We start from the raw sequence: 16,692 nt of genomic DNA on the forward strand, positions 1-16,692 counted from the left end.
GATACATACTGTACTCGGTGCTTGACAAAGAATTCACACGGACCCCATGCAGTCTATGTTATGATTCCACAGTCACATAAGCCCCGTGTATAGTCCCCACTGTGTGCTGCCACTTCTGACCATGTTATACCTACTAAAGGAGCTCGCTCAATGACGGGGAAGATGTCCGAGGGCTGGACATTTTAGGCTCAAGACCGTTCGTTCTAGAGGGGTTTATTCGCAGTACTTACAAGTAAGATCGGATAGAAAGACAGGGCACGGCCACGAACACATCCAACACGCTAATTTGAGGATGCCAAGGAAGTACAAATATGCACCGGTGCAAGGTCGAAGTAGTGTATTACAGAGAACTGAATGATGTTGGCGGTGTCGTCCTGCTTGCTGTCCTCAGGACGCAGGTGTTGGGGTCTAACTACAGGAACCTTCCTTGAGCCTAGACCTCAGGACGAGTGCGTGACGGTATAGTCTGCTGGCCAGAGATGGCTCGCGTAGTTCACTGCGAGTTTCTTGGGAATCCGACATAGCCCGCGGTGGCAAGCACTGCATTTACTTCTGAAAATAACACGGTGACCATGTGGTAAGCCACACTGGCCAGTCTGTCATCTATGAATCTCCGCCCCAACAATCGAGGCCCTGGTGGCCCAGGCGTGAGAATATTGATCGAAGACCACGACACTCTAATGCTATTCGGGGCCTTCATTTCCTGGGCTGGGAATCACTTCCAACTTCAGACCTTCTCCACACGCTGCGGAATTGCCGTGACCTCAACGTCCTCGAGCTGCTGCACGTGTTGTACCTTCTCCTCCACGACGTCGAGATCGACGTGGGCAACCTCTGCGTCCTCCCCGTCGAAAATCTTCGCGACCTCTTCGAGTGTGACGCCGCGTGTTTCGATGAACATGAAAGCCACGAAGATGACCTCGAGAAGGAGCCAGCCCTGTGGACAGCAGCGTCAGCGATGGTATCTCAACGCTTACTTGCATGATTGATAAAGACGTAGACTTACACAATAGATGGAATAAAACCTCCAACGAGGTTGTAGATGTGACAGTCCAATAGGGTTGATATATCTAATCACAGTTAGAACCCTAGATGCAATCCCAGATCCCGAAAAGACTCACTGATTGAACACGAGCGCGGCTTGAACGAAGAAGTTCATGAGCATGAGGCCCTGGAGAACTACCGTCAATGTCTGGACAAACAGGTCACTGTGGAACTCCTACCTTCGCACGCAATTTATAAGGCATGATCTCAACGGTATAGCCCACAAGCAGACCCGACCAGGCAATGTTGTAGAAGACGCCGTGCAGGAATATGAAGAAGATTACGGTCTTCCCCGCCGCGAGATTCCCGTCGATGTCGTACAGAGCGGAACAGGCCGTCCAGAGGACGAAGGCGACGAACATGCCTACCACAGGGATTAGCAGGAGATAAGAGAGCCAGCAACACAGCTACTTACCTGTGGTCGCAGTCAAGAACAGCGGACGTCTACCGAACCGATCGACGACTGCTGCAGCGATGAGCCCGACAATAAGCTATGGGCAGGTCAGCGATCCTCCTGTCTTCGAGACGAAATCACCTACTGAAAGAATGGTTTTGGAACCATTGATCTCAAACTGTTCGTTTTTGTCCGTCACCCCGATGCTCTTCATCACGATGGCAAAGTAATAGCTGGTCAAGCCATTGCCACTCCATTGCGAGAAGAGACCGAGAGCAACGACAAGCAACAGTCGATACCTGTTGCCCTTTGTCCTGAGAAAATCCAAGAAGCTGCTGGACTTCTTCGACTCGAATTCGAGGCGGAGAGTCTCCCTAATTTCACGGTACTCGAATTGGACGGTGAGGTCCATTTCGTTACCGTTCGAATGATACTTGGCGAGCGTTGTTAGAGCTTCGGCATGCCGATCCTTCGATATCAGCCAACGGGGAGACTCTGGGATAATCCAAATGAAGCAAAAGAGTATGAAGGTCGGGAAAGCCTGCAGGATCGAAGGGATCCGCCACGCCCAGTTGTTCTTCATGGTGAAGGTGCCAAAGGTGATCCATGTTGCTGCAATGGACCCAATGTCCCACAACTGGTTGTAGACCGTCGTCACTCTTCCGCGATGTTGTGGATGGCACAGCTCGGTCAGGAGGAGAGGGGCTGAATTCGAACACATGCTGTTGCCAAATCCGACGAAGAAACGCCCGGCGATGAACATGGAGAAGTTTTGTGAGGCACTTTGGATTGCGACGCCGGCGAAGAGGAAAACACATCCCGCCATGATGGCAATGCGCCTGCCATAGATATCACACAGGTATGGTCTGGTGGCGAGATCAGTCGGCCTGTTTGTGTCACAAGAGGCTAACTTACGCAAAAGGAAGCCCCGCAAGACTGCCAATACTATAAATCGACCCGAAGAGGCCGAGAAGCGATCCCGTCGGGTGGTTGAAGTAATCTTGCCAGACATCGAGGATCTGGAGGCCGTTCAGCATGGACCTGATAGGGTGAGCAGGTATACAGCAAACAGACTTGGGTGCGGACCATACCCATCATATCCTGTCGTCGCAGAGGCGAAGAACAGCGCGACGGCCAGGCCATAGAGCTTCCTCAGCCCGGGGTCCTTGTACCAAATGACCCGTCGAAGTGCCGGTGCCTCAGCAACAGCAACCTCCCGCTCAGATTTGTGCATAGCCTGCACAACTGCGATACCCACCATTGTGAGAGATGCGCCTTAATCAAGGCCAAACGGTTTCAGCAACAGGATAGAAGCTGACCGTAAGTTCCTCTCTCGAGCTTCTTTTCTGGAGGCCATTCCCACAGAGCATATATGTCCTCTTTCATTCCATCGACCAAACTGCCGAGGGTCGTGGTATAGACGAGGGTCATTCTGCACCATATGTCTTGGCTCTACCATTCGCGGAGCCTTCCGTCGAATCAAAAGATCCCCTGGCCGATATGCCGGCGGAATTGTGAAAGGAGATGCAGGTACATCCATTCAGCCTTATTTAGGCTAATAGGAAAATGCCCTGTCCCAGGTTATACCCATCTCCAACGTGTCGATCTCTCCACGGAGTGTCTGTGGGATAGTCTGTTACCCCAAACCGGACCCCAGAGTCGATGTTGGGGCACGTCTCATTCGTTCCACAAGGGAAAACTTCTAAAAGCTCATAGGAGACCGGCAGCAGTTGCCAAGCCGCCAGCGACAGAGGCGGCTGTTTGTCCTTGTGGAAGACAGACACTTGCGGAAGATATGTTATCCTACCAAACCCGCGGTGCAAACCATGTCTGTCTTAGGGGAGTCGACTGTTGGCGAATGGCTAGAATGATATTGATTCCGATGTAGCCCCGACCAGGTGACCAAGAAATGGAAGGATAGGACTTGGCGAGTGGCTATCGTCCTTTGCAATCTGGAAGAATGACATACCGAATCCTGGATCGAGCTCATCGTTCTGTTTGAAGTTGCTGTCTTGGATGCTCTGGACATTTTCCTCCTAACAGTCTTCGCCCGGGCCTCCCACAGCAACTCCTCGTCGCATTGCTTCGACCACTTAGCATCTCTTGCCTGTCATATCATAGACTTCCAATTTGGATGCTCAGGAGATTCGGGATACGTGGTGCTAAATTTGCCGCGAAAGCCTCGCTAGGGCGTATTGTAGCACAGTGGGCATCGGAAGTGGCGCCATACCTTGTGTCTCACATTGAACCAGGTAAGCCAACGGGAAGGAAGTGGTATCTCCTTTACGACCTCGGATGACTGTCCGCTCGGGATTCTGATCCTCGCAACCCGTAGTATCATGTGAGGCTTGATATTAAGCATCATTCCGGCTAAATAGGAGCTCGAGTAGTTAGTATATGCCAAGGCTGCCGGGATCCAACGCATCTAGGATTCTTCCATGTGCTGCCAAATATTTCAGATTCAACAAGCAGATTCTGATCACGTTCCTTCTAGTCTCAAGTGAATAACAGGTTTACGGTGGTGTGGAAATCAAGACCTACCAATCTCAAGGCAGGGGACATACCTTTTTCAACCCAGCTAACTCTCTTCCGACACTAAGCATGGAAGGCAGACAGTTCAAGCATTTAACACCCGAACAAGTCGACAGCTTCATGAAACATGGGTACCTGCGTCTCCCAGCTTGCTTCACGCGCGAGTCGGCCGAGGAATGGACGAAAGATGTCTGGGTGAGGCTCGGCTTTGACCCCAAAAACCCCGACACATGGACAACAGAAAGGACAAACATGCCCGGACATAGAGAGATGTTGATCAAGGATTTCGCGCCCAAGGCATACGACGCCATCTGCGAGTTAGTTGGAGGGGAAGAGCGCATCACCGAGGAGTCCAAGTATTGGAAAGACAGCTTCATCGTCAACCTGGGTACAAAAGAGAACGAGGGGAAGGAAGTCCACCCTAAAGAATTGAACGGGTGGCATGTGGACGGTGATTTCTTCGTCCATTTCCTGGATTCGCCTGAACAGGGTCTGTTAGTGATCCCTCTGTTCACAGACATTTTGCCCAACGGCGGCGGGACCTGGATTTGCTCCGAAGGAATCCCAAAGATCGGAAAATGGCTGTATGACCATCCCAAGGGTGTCCTTCCTCTCATGTCGCCAATTGGAGGCACCGAGAATTGGGAAAACGGTCTGCAATTCTACTACAATGTCGTTCAAGGTTGTGATGAGGAATCCTTCCATGAGATGACAGGTTCGGTTGGAGATGTTATCTTGCTGCATCCCTTGATGCTGCACTCGGCCTCCAAGAATGGACGCCGCTTACCGCGGATCATCACAAATCCACCTGTTTCGCTAGTGGAGCCGTTCAACTTCGATCGTGAAGATGGGGACCAGTACAGTCTCGTTGAGCTGAAGACGATCCAGGAGCTCGGAGGACAAGACAAACTGAGGGGATGGAAGGTTCAGGGGAAGAGGGAGCTTGTCGTGCCGGAGCGAGTGAGACGTCAAGCCAGGATGCTGGAGGAAGAAAAGAAGAGATTGAAAGAGCAGGAATTGCTCAGCCAGCAGCCACAGCCCGTCGCTGTTGCATAGAAGATGGTATTGTTCGCTCACTGGGCCGGCGATGGAAATCTGCAGGACCATCTTCAGCCATGTAGCTATCATTTCTGTTCATGACTGTAAAAGCCTTTCTCTGGCGACAGATAATAGGATTGCTGTTCGATTTGGAGGCAAGGCCCAAGAAACAGCGACGAGAAATGGTGTCGATATTGTTCGATGCTGCTACGCCGTAGGCTGGGATCGCAATCCCTTTCGTTTCTGCCTGGCGGCTCGGACAACAGCAATGCCAGCGACTAGTATCGTGTACTACGCACCGTATCGGGTACCCGCTCCGGAAATTTTTCGATGGAAGTCCAGAATAGTCGGTTGTTCATTGCGTAGAGGGTTCAGGTAACGGATACAAAGAAGGGGGAAGTCAGTGCGTGTCTCTATATGCCCCAGATCGGTTTGGCTCCTGCTCACCCTTTTCGCTGTTTCCTCACCCCAGGATACTCACATGTAAAAGGAGGCCACTTTCTGCAAATTGCATTATTTCTGCAATGGACTCTGCGAAATCCAGTGGCAAGAATGAAAATCGCCATTGTCGGCGCCGGCATCGGCGGGCTGTCAACGTATGTATATCTTCCTGCGTAGACAACTCCCTAATCCGCCTTCCCCGTTGCCTCCCCACGACTTCACCATATATGATGCATACCCTGCCCCGAGCCGATCGGAGAGAGAAGCTGGATCGATGGCTGTCATAGGAGGAGGGCTCGGCATCGCTCCCAACGGCATGCGTATGATTCGAGCTCTTAACACTGGAGTACATCGCGCAGCTATTGCTCAGGGCTATGCCGTCGCACGCTTCCAGTTCAATAATGCCCGGGGCTGGACAATTGGTTCGATCCCAACGGTCGATCTCAGACGTGAGCCTGAGATAATGGTTATGAGTAGGAGACAAGGAATATGGGAATGTGTAAGTAGTGCATACCCTGTTATCAGCGCAGGCCGTACTTTTTTTGCAGATAAAGGGGCACCTTTCTTTTTTGGCTCCATGCCCTTTTGCCAACGTTTCTAGCTATCCCAGCACAGGTTTTGATTAGTTTATAGTTCAGAGACGAAGTTCCAGATGAAGTCCTGGTGCGCAAGAAAGTCGCCGTGGTCGGCAGATCTCCTGCTGGGAAGCCTGTGTTGCGATTCGAGGACGGCAGTGAGGAGCAGTTTGACTTAGTTATCGGGGCTGACGGGATCAAGAGCGTCGTCAAAGAAGCCGTGGTCGGAGACATATATCCACCAATCTATACGTATGCATATGATTCAGGTGGCGGTCCGTATTTAACTAATTGCCGTCAGCGGCTTCTATTCTGTGGGGGGCTTCATGTCTTCGAAATGGCTCCCACAACTCCCGCCGGAAAACGCAGACCTGAGGCCTCTGAAGAGCCAGGTTGTTATGGCATTCGGCCCCGACGGCTTTTTTGGCTATGGGCCGTTCTGCGCCGCCTCAGAGAGTGTCTGGTCAGACGAGTATATTACCCAGAACAAAACACGCCCATATGGAAGCCAGGGAATGTGGTGGTCACGAGCTCAGCGAGATGACCGCGACACCAAAAACATTGATGACGCGACTGTACGTCAAGAGCTGCAACGGCGGCAGGGAATGAGCAAGGACCCAGTTATTCAACACCTGATCAACGAAGCAGACATTGAGCTCAAGATTGCAACCTGGGTAACACCAAAGCTCCCGACCTGGGCATCTGACAGAGTGATTTTGGTTGGAGATGCGGCCCATGGTCAGTCGCCTTCGGCTCTTGAGAGGATGATATTGCTGACGTGGACAGCTCTTCCATCTTCATCAGGACAAGGAGCGTCGCCTGCTCTTGAGGATGCATATACCATCACATTTTTACTGAGACATTTCCTCTCTCTGGCTTATGACTCCAGATCGAGAACAATGACCGAAGAAAACGCCATCAGACTCGCCTCAGAACAGTATTGTGAGATTCGCAAACCGCATGTCGAAGCCATCCTTGATGGAGCCATCAAAATCGAGATGAGAAGAAGCACAGCGGGGATCTTGACCGAATACGCGATGTATACCGCGATGTGGATCATGTGTAAGTGCCTCCCATCAACAAAGATGCATTTGGATATTAATTTTATCCAGGCAAGTTCTTTCCTGGGTTCATGACCAGGCAAATTTCCCAGTATTCCCTAGAAGATGAAGTCAATAAGGTCATTCGTTCTGTGACTTGAGGCGGAGCTGTGAGAAATCTGCTTACGTTCATTTTGTTAGCCAATCAGAGCTCCATGATCTTCGTCCAGGAATACTTGTAGGCCGTAGGTATTCTCGTGATAGTGCTTGAAGCCTCAGGACAGACATCCACGATGTTGGAAACAGGCATCTCATGCAAGTAAAGGCGGGATCCATAGTAAATGTCTGCCGGCAGAGAGGAGTTGAAAGTTGCCATTACATAGAGAAGATACCAGCACTAGGCGAATAATAAGGAAGTGAAAGATGAGAAGAAGAGCAATGTTCAACGGCGACGTAGGTTGGGTGAGTATCGAAGTTGATACCTTCGGTGTTGATTGCCTACACGTACGTCCGTGGCGCCTCCATGACTCGCTCGGCAAGCCGCATTCTCCAACACATGCACCTTGATACATAGCATCGACCACCATCTCCCATTCCCATGGCCCAGTCCTACAGATAACAATACTCCTCGCCGTGCGTCAACCTTTTACAAAGCGGCCATAACTTGTACAGCATGCCCGCACTGGGCGACGGCAGAATCCCATCTGCACCGCCACCGCTGCCCTTATGTCCCTAAAACCACCCCATCTACTCCCACACCAACAACGACAACCATCACCATCACCACACAGCACTCAAGACTATGACTTTGAGATTACCATCCGCTTCTCTGCCTCCCTCCCGGACCTCCTGCTATCGATCCCGGCGTCCCTCAACGCGAACGCCGCCACACTCAAGCAGCTCATTCGGTCGCGCATCCCGGATGCATATGCCAAACATCGCATTCGCCTGATCCATTCGGGCAAAGCCTTGGTGGACGATGTCCCGCTGACCATATCGTTGAAGAGAAACGTCTCCCGGCCCCCGAGCCGGATTGGCACTCCCGGGCCATACGATGAGAGATCCAAGGGCGCAGCGAGGGGGAATGGTGCTACTGACGGCAAAGCAGACAATGATGTGAAAGGCAAACAACCCGTGCGGGATCCGCCGTTGCAGTCGAGAATCTACATCCACTGCTCGATAGGCGACGTTGTCCTCTCCGCCGCAGAGCTGGCAGCTGAAGCAGCGATTGCCGCAGAAGCTCAGCCGACAGAGGGTCAAGATGGGGAAGAAGACAACAAAGTGGCTGATCCAAACCAGCAGACGGCAACGACAACCACACCAGCGCCGCGCGGCTTCGACCGTCTCCTCAACGCAGGTTTCAGCGCAGCGGAGGTGCAGTCTCTACGACTCCAGTTCCTCGCGATCCAGGCGCACACGCACACCCCCGACACCATGCCGTCACCCAACACGCTGAGGAACATGGAAGACCGGTGGCTGGACAACTCCACGGGTGCGAATGCCGATCTGAGCGCAGAGGCTCCCGCCTCTGCGGGCACCACGGGCATCGGCGAGGAGGACGCCCAGGCTGGCGCTCTGGATGACATTATCTGGGGCACGGCCATGGGCTTCTTCTGGCCCATCGGCTGTCTGGTGTGGGGAGTGCGCGAGGAAGGCATCTGGAGCCAGCGACGCAAAATGGCTGTGATTGTTGGGTTTCTTCTGAACATCGCATTGGGCATGATCAGGTATACGGGTTGAAAAGTTAGCGTGTCCACGGACAGGGGTTGTTTGTGGATGGTATTGCTCGGTGAGGGAGCATCAAGGAACAAAATTTAACCACGAACAAGCACGCCGTATCTCAAACTTGGAAGAGCATACATATAGAGACATGTATCATCTAGAGAGCACACTGTATAGTTCATTTGCTTTTTATCACTTGAAAAGCGTGCCGACCGGACTGATACCCATCAGAGACCGCTGGAGCAAAGGGCTTCTGTCACAAGCGCTCCCATCCAAGAACAGCTTCCGAACGCCTGCAACGTAGATTCATATGTATGACGGCAAGAATAAAGATTGACAGCGGTCAACCATCCCAGATCGACCTGTCGCTCGAGCGATCACTTGAACTTGCTGTATATTACACCGATGATAAGCAGCACCAGCACCGTAATGATCGCGATCGTAATCACGCGGTTCGTAGCCATCCTGTTTCACCAAAATCAACGCAGACATGTCAGCTCCACCAAATCAATCGTGGTATATCACAAGGGAATCCTTACCTGCGTGCCATGCCCCTCAAGGTCTTGACACTCCGATCCACATAACCTTCACTCTGCAATAGATTCCGGTGTGTGTTTTCAATGACGTTCCGCTGCTGGTGGAGATCTGCCAAAGTAGATGCCCCAATCTGCTCCGTCTCCAACGCTATCCGCTGTGACTCTCTTAACCGTTCTGAACTGCGCCCCAGCCGCTCGGTGCCGGACAGGAGCTGCTGGCGCTGTTCGAGCTGCGCATCCCTGGGCCCGGCGTCGGGGTCGTCTGTGTATCTGTCGCCGAAGAGTTGCTTGCGCTCGGATTCGGCGAGCGATTTGAGTTTCCGTTGTAGGATGTCGATGTCTGACTGATGGTTGCGGAAGCGGGAGTTGACTTTGCTCCGTTGGGAGGTCGGGATGTTGGATTTCTCCAGGTTCATCTGGTCGAGCTATGTGCCAGGAAGTCAGAGAGAAGGCCTTTCTCTTCATGTCGAAGAATACATACCAGCTCCTTGGCTTCATCGAGAGCCCTCTCTGCGCCTCGAATCGCAACTTTCCTCTCCTCCCCAGAGAGTTCGGGGATCTGATCCAGTTTCTGATTCACATCTGCCTGGACAAGTCTCAGCTCGGCTTCATACGTGCTGAAGAGTTCCGAGCCCGCATCGGTATCGAGTGGGTTTGCCATTATCGTGACTCCTCGCGAAGAGGTTGGAGATGGGTGCCAGTGGCAGGGTGCAATTTAGTGGCGCCTAGTTGAAGGAGAACGCCAGAGAGGACGATTTGGAAGTTGGGGGGTCTCGGGTAAGGAGATGATTTGTCTGTAAGGGAGGGTCGTTCGCAAGCGTGGGAATAGTAATATGGTCTCTGGAGTATGAGGTCAAGAAGATGGTACAGTTGACTTGTCGATATCAGGTCGCGAGGTGTGGTTGGAGGACGTAGGGCCACCGGAATCTGTTCGCAATTGACGTCGGCAGCGAGGCGAGAGTCGCAAGCCTGTTCCGTTTCGGAAATCTCCGACGCCGCTTTTGTCCCTCGTGTCCCTAATGCAGCTGTACTCCCCCAGCCACGGCTTTGAATTGACTTTGACCAGGAACTTTAAGACCAGAATACTTCTATGAGTGGGGATCATTGATCCTAAGAGACGTTGAAATTATGAGCTCGTCAGATTTCCCCGCGAGTTGAGCGTTGATGCCCGAGCACTGACTCGAAGGTGAGCCGGCTAAACCATCAATTATGCGAAGGAATCAGGCCACACGTCGATATCTTACAGAGCGACTCTTAGCTGAGCCTTCTTGCGTCTCCCAGCCATGAGCAAGCGTGTGGCTATCGTGGGCAGCGGCTGCTCAGGTCTCGGTGCTTTATGGGCGCTGAACACCAGCACTCGCCATGAAATCCATCTATTTGAGGCAGCATCCCGACTAGGTGGGCACACGAACTCCATTCCATACGAAGGATCCAATGGTCAGAAGGTCGAAGTTGATGCTGGTTTGGTTGTCATCAACGGTGCTACCTCCCCCAACTTCTTCCGATTCCTCCAAGTGTTGGGTATTCAGTTGAAGAAGACTGACCTGACCTTTGGCATCTCCCGTGACCAAGGGGCGTTCGAGTGGGCATGGACGTCGTGGTCCTCCATCTTTGCCCAGAAGAGGAATATCTTCAGGCCCAGCATGTGGAAATTGATTTTTGAAGTCATCCGATTCAACGAATTCGCGCTTGATCTTCTCCAAGAAGATGACAGTGAGGAGGATTCCACCACTCAGGAAATCCAGCAAAAAATGGAACATCGGTCACAAGAGAGTATCGGTGAATATCTCGAACGCGAAAACTATTCCAGGGAATTCCGCGATAACTATCTCATTCCCATGACAGCTGCGATATGGGGCACGAACCCTGATGAATGTTCCCTGGAGTTCCTCGCTCGCACCTTGGTTCGCTTCATGTACAACCAACACATGCTGGATGTTGCTGCCAAATTCTCGGATTGGTGGACCATCTCTGGTGGAGCTGAGCGATATATCGAAGCAGTGATGGAAGATTTCTCTGCCGACAGAATCCATCTCGATTCCAATGTCACTTCACTGACTCCAAGCGACAAAGGTATTGTCGTGTTGACGGCGAATGGAAAGGACCATGAATTCGACCATGTGATAGTCGCAACGCAGGCCGCTCAAGCTCTGGAGATCTTACAACCGCAAATAACCAGAGAGGAGTCGGACATTTTGAGAGGTTTCCGCACCAATAGAATTGTTGCCGTGTTACACACTGATCTCTCACTGATGCCAAAGCGACGACAGGCGTGGTCATCCTTGAACTATATCACTGAGTCCCCATTCCCGCCTACCAGGAGTAAGCAGGTTTCCAAAGGCTGTCTGACGTATTGGATGAACGTACTGCATGAAATGCCACAAAGTCAATTAGGACCGGTCCTGGTCACACTCAACCCTTTGAATATGCCCCATCCTCGACTGGCGCAGGGAATCTGGGAATATGCCCATCCCCAATACAATGCTACCGCAATCAAATCACAGAAACTGCTGTCCAAGATTCAAAACACCAAGAACATCAGTTACTGCGGAGCTTGGACGAAATACGGCCTTCCTGAAGATGGATTCAGTAGTGGGCTGTCGGTTGCCATCAATTGTTTAGGGGCAAGACTGCCTTTTGAGTTCGTCGATCCGACATTTTCCAAGGCGAAGAGGCCCACTCTGACAATAAAGAATTATCTGCTGAGACTTGTGATTCTCCTTGTGCAGATAGCACTCTTGCTGATGGAAAGAGCATGGTTGAGAATGGCTGCAGCGATCGACGGACGGATCGCCTCAACACGGAAAACCTCCTGAGCTCAGCCAGCAGAGATGACGAGGCCAGCAGTCTGCCTCATCAACGTCGTACTTCCCTCTTCGTCTTCGATCTCCACTTCAATGGAAGTGCGTGGCCGGCTCTTGTTGAGTCCTTCCAGCAGAGAACAAGCCTTACAAATTTTTTGACTGGATAGATAACCACATCTCTCACATTGGCCCATGACCTGTTTGACCACCTTTCGGCGCCTTCGTTGTTTCTTGTCATGGATGCTTGCTTGCACCTCTGGCTGGGGCAAATGGATCTCCGTCTCGCGTCCGGCGGCGGGTTCGTTGGCGGTTAGATCCTTTTCTAAACGGACCATGGAGCCGCTGGTCTGGTTTTGACCGCCACAGCCGTTTGTCTGCTCGTCACCTTCTGCGCCACAGGACGACGAAGTTGCCAGTTCAGGGGGCACGAGCGCGGCCATGTCCTCTCCACTTCTGACAATGTCCAATATGCTGCTGGGTCGAATCTTTTCCAAGTCTTTAATCAACGTTCTGGCGCTTCCTCGGAATGCCTCTGGCGAGTAGATGCACTCTGTGCTGAAGTAGTCCAATTTCTTGTGGTAAGCATAGAGAACGATCTCCTTCTCATACGCATATTTCAGCGGCTTACTCCGCTTGATCTCACTCGCAGAACTAGACGTCGTAATCGAGGTTGCCCTTGCCAGCCGTGGTAGATCGCCACGAAGTAGATTCATCATGACGGTTTCAGCAAGATCATCAGCATTGTGGCCGGTGACGACGTGTTTGATGCCCAACTTCGCCGCCCCTCGATCCAGTGCCTGTCGGCGAAATACGCCGCAGTAGGTACAATTTCCCTTCTTGCCTACCTGGGCTACGACTTGGTCCATTGTCCATCCGTAGAGCTGGTCATATCCGACAATTTCGAGGGGCATTTCGTACTGTAAGGCATTCCGCTTCACAGTCTCGAGGCTGTCGTCTCGATAACCCTTGATACCTTCATCGATGGATAACAGCACGAGGTCGAGGCCATAGTCGTGGCGCTCGTTCAAGGTCTTCAACACCGACGCAAGAACTGTCGAGTCCTTGCCGCCAGATGCGCCGATGGCAACACGCTCTCCGCGCTGGAACAGTTTACTACTCACGATGGTGTCGTGAATCTCAGCCTCGAATACGGACAAAAAACAATGTTTGCAGATCTTCTGAGAGTTCTTTGGTCGTATGACTGCTGCCCGCGAGTCTTTACAGATCTCGCATAATGTCGGTGCCATCCTTGTACTCTAGTGAATTGAGGCAAGTCTCTTGGATTTTCTGTCAAGGCGAAAAATGAGAAATCCAAAAAGTCCGGCGGAGCAAACATGCCAATTCAAGTCTGTACGGTGGTGTATTACTTCCGCCCGGACCTGTCGCCATAATTTCAATGATTTCAACGGACTGTTCTCCCTTCCCTCGTGTTATACGCTTCTCGTCGCTCACTCGAATGCATTCAACTCTCCAGGCGGAACTACGGTTCTCGCAGATCATTTGCTCCAGTTGTCGACATTGCGCTCGGCAACAGTCACGAAACCCCCGCCGCTCCTTTTGTACTACGCCTCGCCCTCGGACCGCTCAGAAACCGTCGAATAGCATTGCCTCACTTAGTAGCCGTGGGATCAGTGATGATTCAAAGAGCCGTGGAGCTGCTCGCACGGAGATAGCAAGAGATAACGAACATGTCGAAGAGGGATCGACACCCGCCCAGCAACATCGACCCGGGCCCCGCGACAGCCCTGTCGCTGAGCCCTCGGACGATGCTCGAGCAAAAGACTTCTACGGGTCGCCCGCGAAGCGAAGACTGCGGAATCGCATGAACAAAGATGGAGAGACGGAATATCAAGCTCCGGAATGGTTCATGGACAGCAACGTGACCCTCTTCGGGTCAGATTTTCTTGCTCCTGGTGCCCCTTCGCGAATCAAAACAGTGGCCGCGGACCTACTCACCGGCGAGCCCCTTGAACAAAGCCATTCCCCAGACTCGGGCAGTGCTCCTTCAGAGGGTTCAGGAGGTAAAGGCAGCGGCCCTGACCCAATCCACAACTCGCAAGGGAAACCAACAGTGGCAACGGACAAGTTAGAGCAACCAGAAATATTACAATCTTCGTCGAGTCCATCGACAACTTTGAGGTACCACGTCGTAGACGAACAATATGAAGAGGTCATGCGGACTGCAAGAGGTCTCATGCAGGTATCACGAAACCAGAATTCGCAAAATGGTGTCGACTCCTTCAGAGATCACCTTCACCTACAATACGCGGGCAAGGATGGCGATCTACTGCTTGACCATCTCGTCCAGGATATTGCACGTCACCTCGGCTGCGATCTGATGGTAGTGGACGCTCAAGACATTGCAGATCTGATCCACCGGAATCATACAAATCCAAGCACGGCCAAAGCCGGTCGTATGCTCAGCTACGACGTGCTGTCCACCGCGTTTCCAGACCTCTCCGAAAACAATTCATCACACGAAGCACAAGATATGGATGATGACGATGGAGATATCGACGACATGATGGACGACCTGGATTCCACACCTGTTTCTCCCCGCATAGGGATGCCCATGTTCATCGGAAAGCCTACGGCGATTTTGAAGACGATAATCGGACAGATCCCAGAGTTTGGGGACGGTATGCGGTCAGAAATGCCTCGAGGCACGCTGAGAATGTGGCCAGACTTTGGCGATTCTCAAAAGCCAAGAGATGAGCAAGGTGGACTGTCTGGACTCATCTACAAATTATTAAAGAGCTTGTCGGATCGGCGAACCGCTACGGGCCTGCCGGGGAAAGAGCAGATCAGCGACCTGGAGCGGCAACGAGAGACTGCAGCAAACCGGAGTGGTGTCCCAAAAGGTGGCGCAATAGTCCATGTCAGAGACTTCAGGGCCATCCAGAGTCTGGACATGGGTCGCTCATTTCTGAACAGCCTTCATAGGCAACTAGCTCAACGAAGAAGTAAAGGCGAATGCGTTCTGCTGATCGGTACAGATTCTGCTCGCGAGGATCAAGAACCTTTCACCCGGGAACGTATTAACGAGTCCCAAAGTGGCGGACAAGATGGAAAGTCACAAAACATCGTCTTGACACCGGTCTTGCCAAATACTACGTCCAAGCTTGCACTCCTCCACGATAGGAAGCAACGTATTTCCACGGTCAATATGAGACACCTCTGGGAGACATTGAGATATTGGAAGCCTTCTGTCTTCGCTCATCTCGAACCAGGTTTCTGGCGCAATGATTTCTCCGACCGCATCACTCGCAGCGACAGATCATGTTTGGAAGGGCAGGTGTGGAATCACCAGTACGTGCAACGGTTAGCCACCTATATTGCAGGAACTGTTCCGACAACTCGTGACGGTGAAGTCGATACCCCTGCATCCAAAGACCAACCACAGCCCATCATTAGTGCTGCAACGTCCCATTTGAACCACAGTGACAAGACCAAGATCCGGTGGGCAGACAAGCAATCAAAGGAAGCGAAGAAGGAAATTCCAGAACGTCATCTGAGCAATAACGACCGACTTGCCAGAATACGTGCATCGGCTACCAAATATGAGAAACGATTGATGGGGGGCATTATTGAGGCGAAGAACATTAACACAACCTTTAACGACGTGCACATGCCGGTTGAGACCATTGATACCCTTCAAACCTTGACTACTCTGTCATTGATTCGCCCTGAAGCTTTCAAATATGGTGTCCTCGCTTCCGATAAGATCCCAGGCCTTCTGCTTTACGGCCCACCAGGCACAGGTAAAACTCTGGCTGCGAAAGCGGTCGCCAAAGAATCTGGTGCGACAATGCTTGAGGTCAGCGCGGCAGACATTAATGATATGTATGTTGGCGAGGGAGAGAAGAATGTGAAGGCACTATTCAGCCTAGCTAGGAAGCTTTCACCTTGCGTTGTCTTCCTGGACGAGGCGGACGCTATGTTCAGTGCCAGGAGCAATCAAGGTCGGCGAGTCAGCCATCGCGAACTCCTCAACCAATTTCTGAAAGAATGGGACGGGATGAGCAATGACTCGGGGAGCGCATTCATTATGGTGGCGACTAACCGGCCCATGGATCTCGATGATGCTGTTCTTCGCCGCTTACCGCGCCGCTTACTCGTTGATCTTCCCAAAGAGCCTGATCGGTTGGAGATCCTCAAAATTCACCTGCGCAGCGAGAAACTCGGCGAGGATGTCAACTTACAAGATCTTGCCAGAAAGACCCCCTTCTATTCGGGCTCCGACTTGAAGAATGTTGCCGTTGCGGCGGCTTTGAATTGTGTCAGGGAGGAGAACGAACTAGCCAAGCAGCACAAGGGGGAGGAACCATATCAGCATCCCGAACGACGTACGCTCACAAAGAGACACTTTGACAAGGCCTTGGACGAGATCTCAGCCAGCATCTCGGAGGATATGTCGAGCCTGAGGGATATTAAGAAGTTTGATGAACAGTTTGGGGACAAGCGCGGAAAGAAGAAGAAAGCGCCTAGATTAGGATTTCCAACCGAGAAGGAGAATGAGAAGGCTCGAGACACGGTCAAGGTGAGGGATTGAGACTCTTTTACGAT

General features: G+C 52.0%; 8 protein-coding genes across 8 annotated transcripts; 5 read left to right on the forward strand and 3 right to left on the reverse strand.

The window, feature by feature from the left end:
- Positions 1-727: 727 nt before the first annotated feature.
- AYL99_06969 (hypothetical protein) lies at positions 728-2,699 on the reverse strand (the record flags this gene model as incomplete). The annotated part of the gene is made up of 8 exons (XM_018838478.1): positions 728-937; positions 1,007-1,070; positions 1,122-1,171; positions 1,224-1,408; positions 1,460-1,535; positions 1,584-2,304; positions 2,354-2,479; positions 2,530-2,699. 8 exons carry the CDS (start codon positions 2,697-2,699, stop codon positions 728-730), a joined length of 1,602 nt encoding a protein of 533 aa, XP_018693038.1.
- Positions 2,700-4,039: 1,340 nt separating this feature from the next.
- On the forward strand, positions 4,040-5,026 carry AYL99_06970 (hypothetical protein; the record flags this gene model as incomplete). Its single annotated transcript, XM_018838479.1, has 1 exon — positions 4,040-5,026. One exon carries the CDS (start codon positions 4,040-4,042, stop codon positions 5,024-5,026), a length of 987 nt encoding a protein of 328 aa, XP_018693039.1.
- A 697-nt stretch (positions 5,027-5,723) lies between these two features.
- AYL99_06971 (hypothetical protein) lies at positions 5,724-7,225 on the forward strand (the record flags this gene model as incomplete). The annotated part of the gene is made up of 5 exons (XM_018838480.1): positions 5,724-5,948; positions 6,083-6,276; positions 6,326-6,762; positions 6,811-7,086; positions 7,137-7,225. 5 exons carry the CDS (start codon positions 5,724-5,726, stop codon positions 7,223-7,225), a joined length of 1,221 nt encoding a protein of 406 aa, XP_018693040.1.
- Positions 7,226-7,790: 565 nt separating this feature from the next.
- Positions 7,791-8,804, forward strand: AYL99_06972 (hypothetical protein; the record flags this gene model as incomplete). Its single annotated transcript, XM_018838481.1, has 1 exon — positions 7,791-8,804. The coding sequence occupies one exon, from the start codon at positions 7,791-7,793 to the stop codon at positions 8,802-8,804; it is 1,014 nt and encodes a 337-aa protein (XP_018693041.1).
- A 359-nt stretch (positions 8,805-9,163) lies between these two features.
- On the reverse strand, positions 9,164-9,983 carry AYL99_06973 (hypothetical protein; the record flags this gene model as incomplete). Its single annotated transcript, XM_018838482.1, has 3 exons — positions 9,164-9,251; positions 9,326-9,747; positions 9,804-9,983. 3 exons carry the CDS (start codon positions 9,981-9,983, stop codon positions 9,164-9,166), a joined length of 690 nt encoding a protein of 229 aa, XP_018693042.1.
- A 622-nt stretch (positions 9,984-10,605) lies between these two features.
- AYL99_06974 (hypothetical protein) lies at positions 10,606-12,028 on the forward strand (the record flags this gene model as incomplete). Its single annotated transcript, XM_018838483.1, has 2 exons — positions 10,606-11,963; positions 12,016-12,028. 2 exons carry the CDS (start codon positions 10,606-10,608, stop codon positions 12,026-12,028), a joined length of 1,371 nt encoding a protein of 456 aa, XP_018693043.1.
- Positions 12,029-12,140: 112 nt separating this feature from the next.
- On the reverse strand, positions 12,141-13,373 carry AYL99_06975 (cytoplasmic tRNA 2-thiolation protein 1; the record flags this gene model as incomplete). Its single annotated transcript, XM_018838484.1, has 1 exon — positions 12,141-13,373. One exon carries the CDS (start codon positions 13,371-13,373, stop codon positions 12,141-12,143), a length of 1,233 nt encoding a protein of 410 aa, XP_018693044.1.
- Positions 13,374-13,582: 209 nt separating this feature from the next.
- AYL99_06976 (hypothetical protein) lies at positions 13,583-16,678 on the forward strand (the record flags this gene model as incomplete). The annotated part of the gene is made up of 1 exon (XM_018838485.1): positions 13,583-16,678. One exon carries the CDS (start codon positions 13,583-13,585, stop codon positions 16,676-16,678), a length of 3,096 nt encoding a protein of 1,031 aa, XP_018693045.1.
- Between the last annotated feature and the right edge of the window lie 14 nt (positions 16,679-16,692).

Source organism: Fonsecaea erecta, assembly GCF_001651985.1.
Source record: "Fonsecaea erecta strain CBS 125763 chromosome Unknown Scaff5, whole genome shotgun sequence".
Classification (NCBI taxonomy): domain Eukaryota; kingdom Fungi; phylum Ascomycota; class Eurotiomycetes; order Chaetothyriales; family Herpotrichiellaceae; genus Fonsecaea; species Fonsecaea erecta.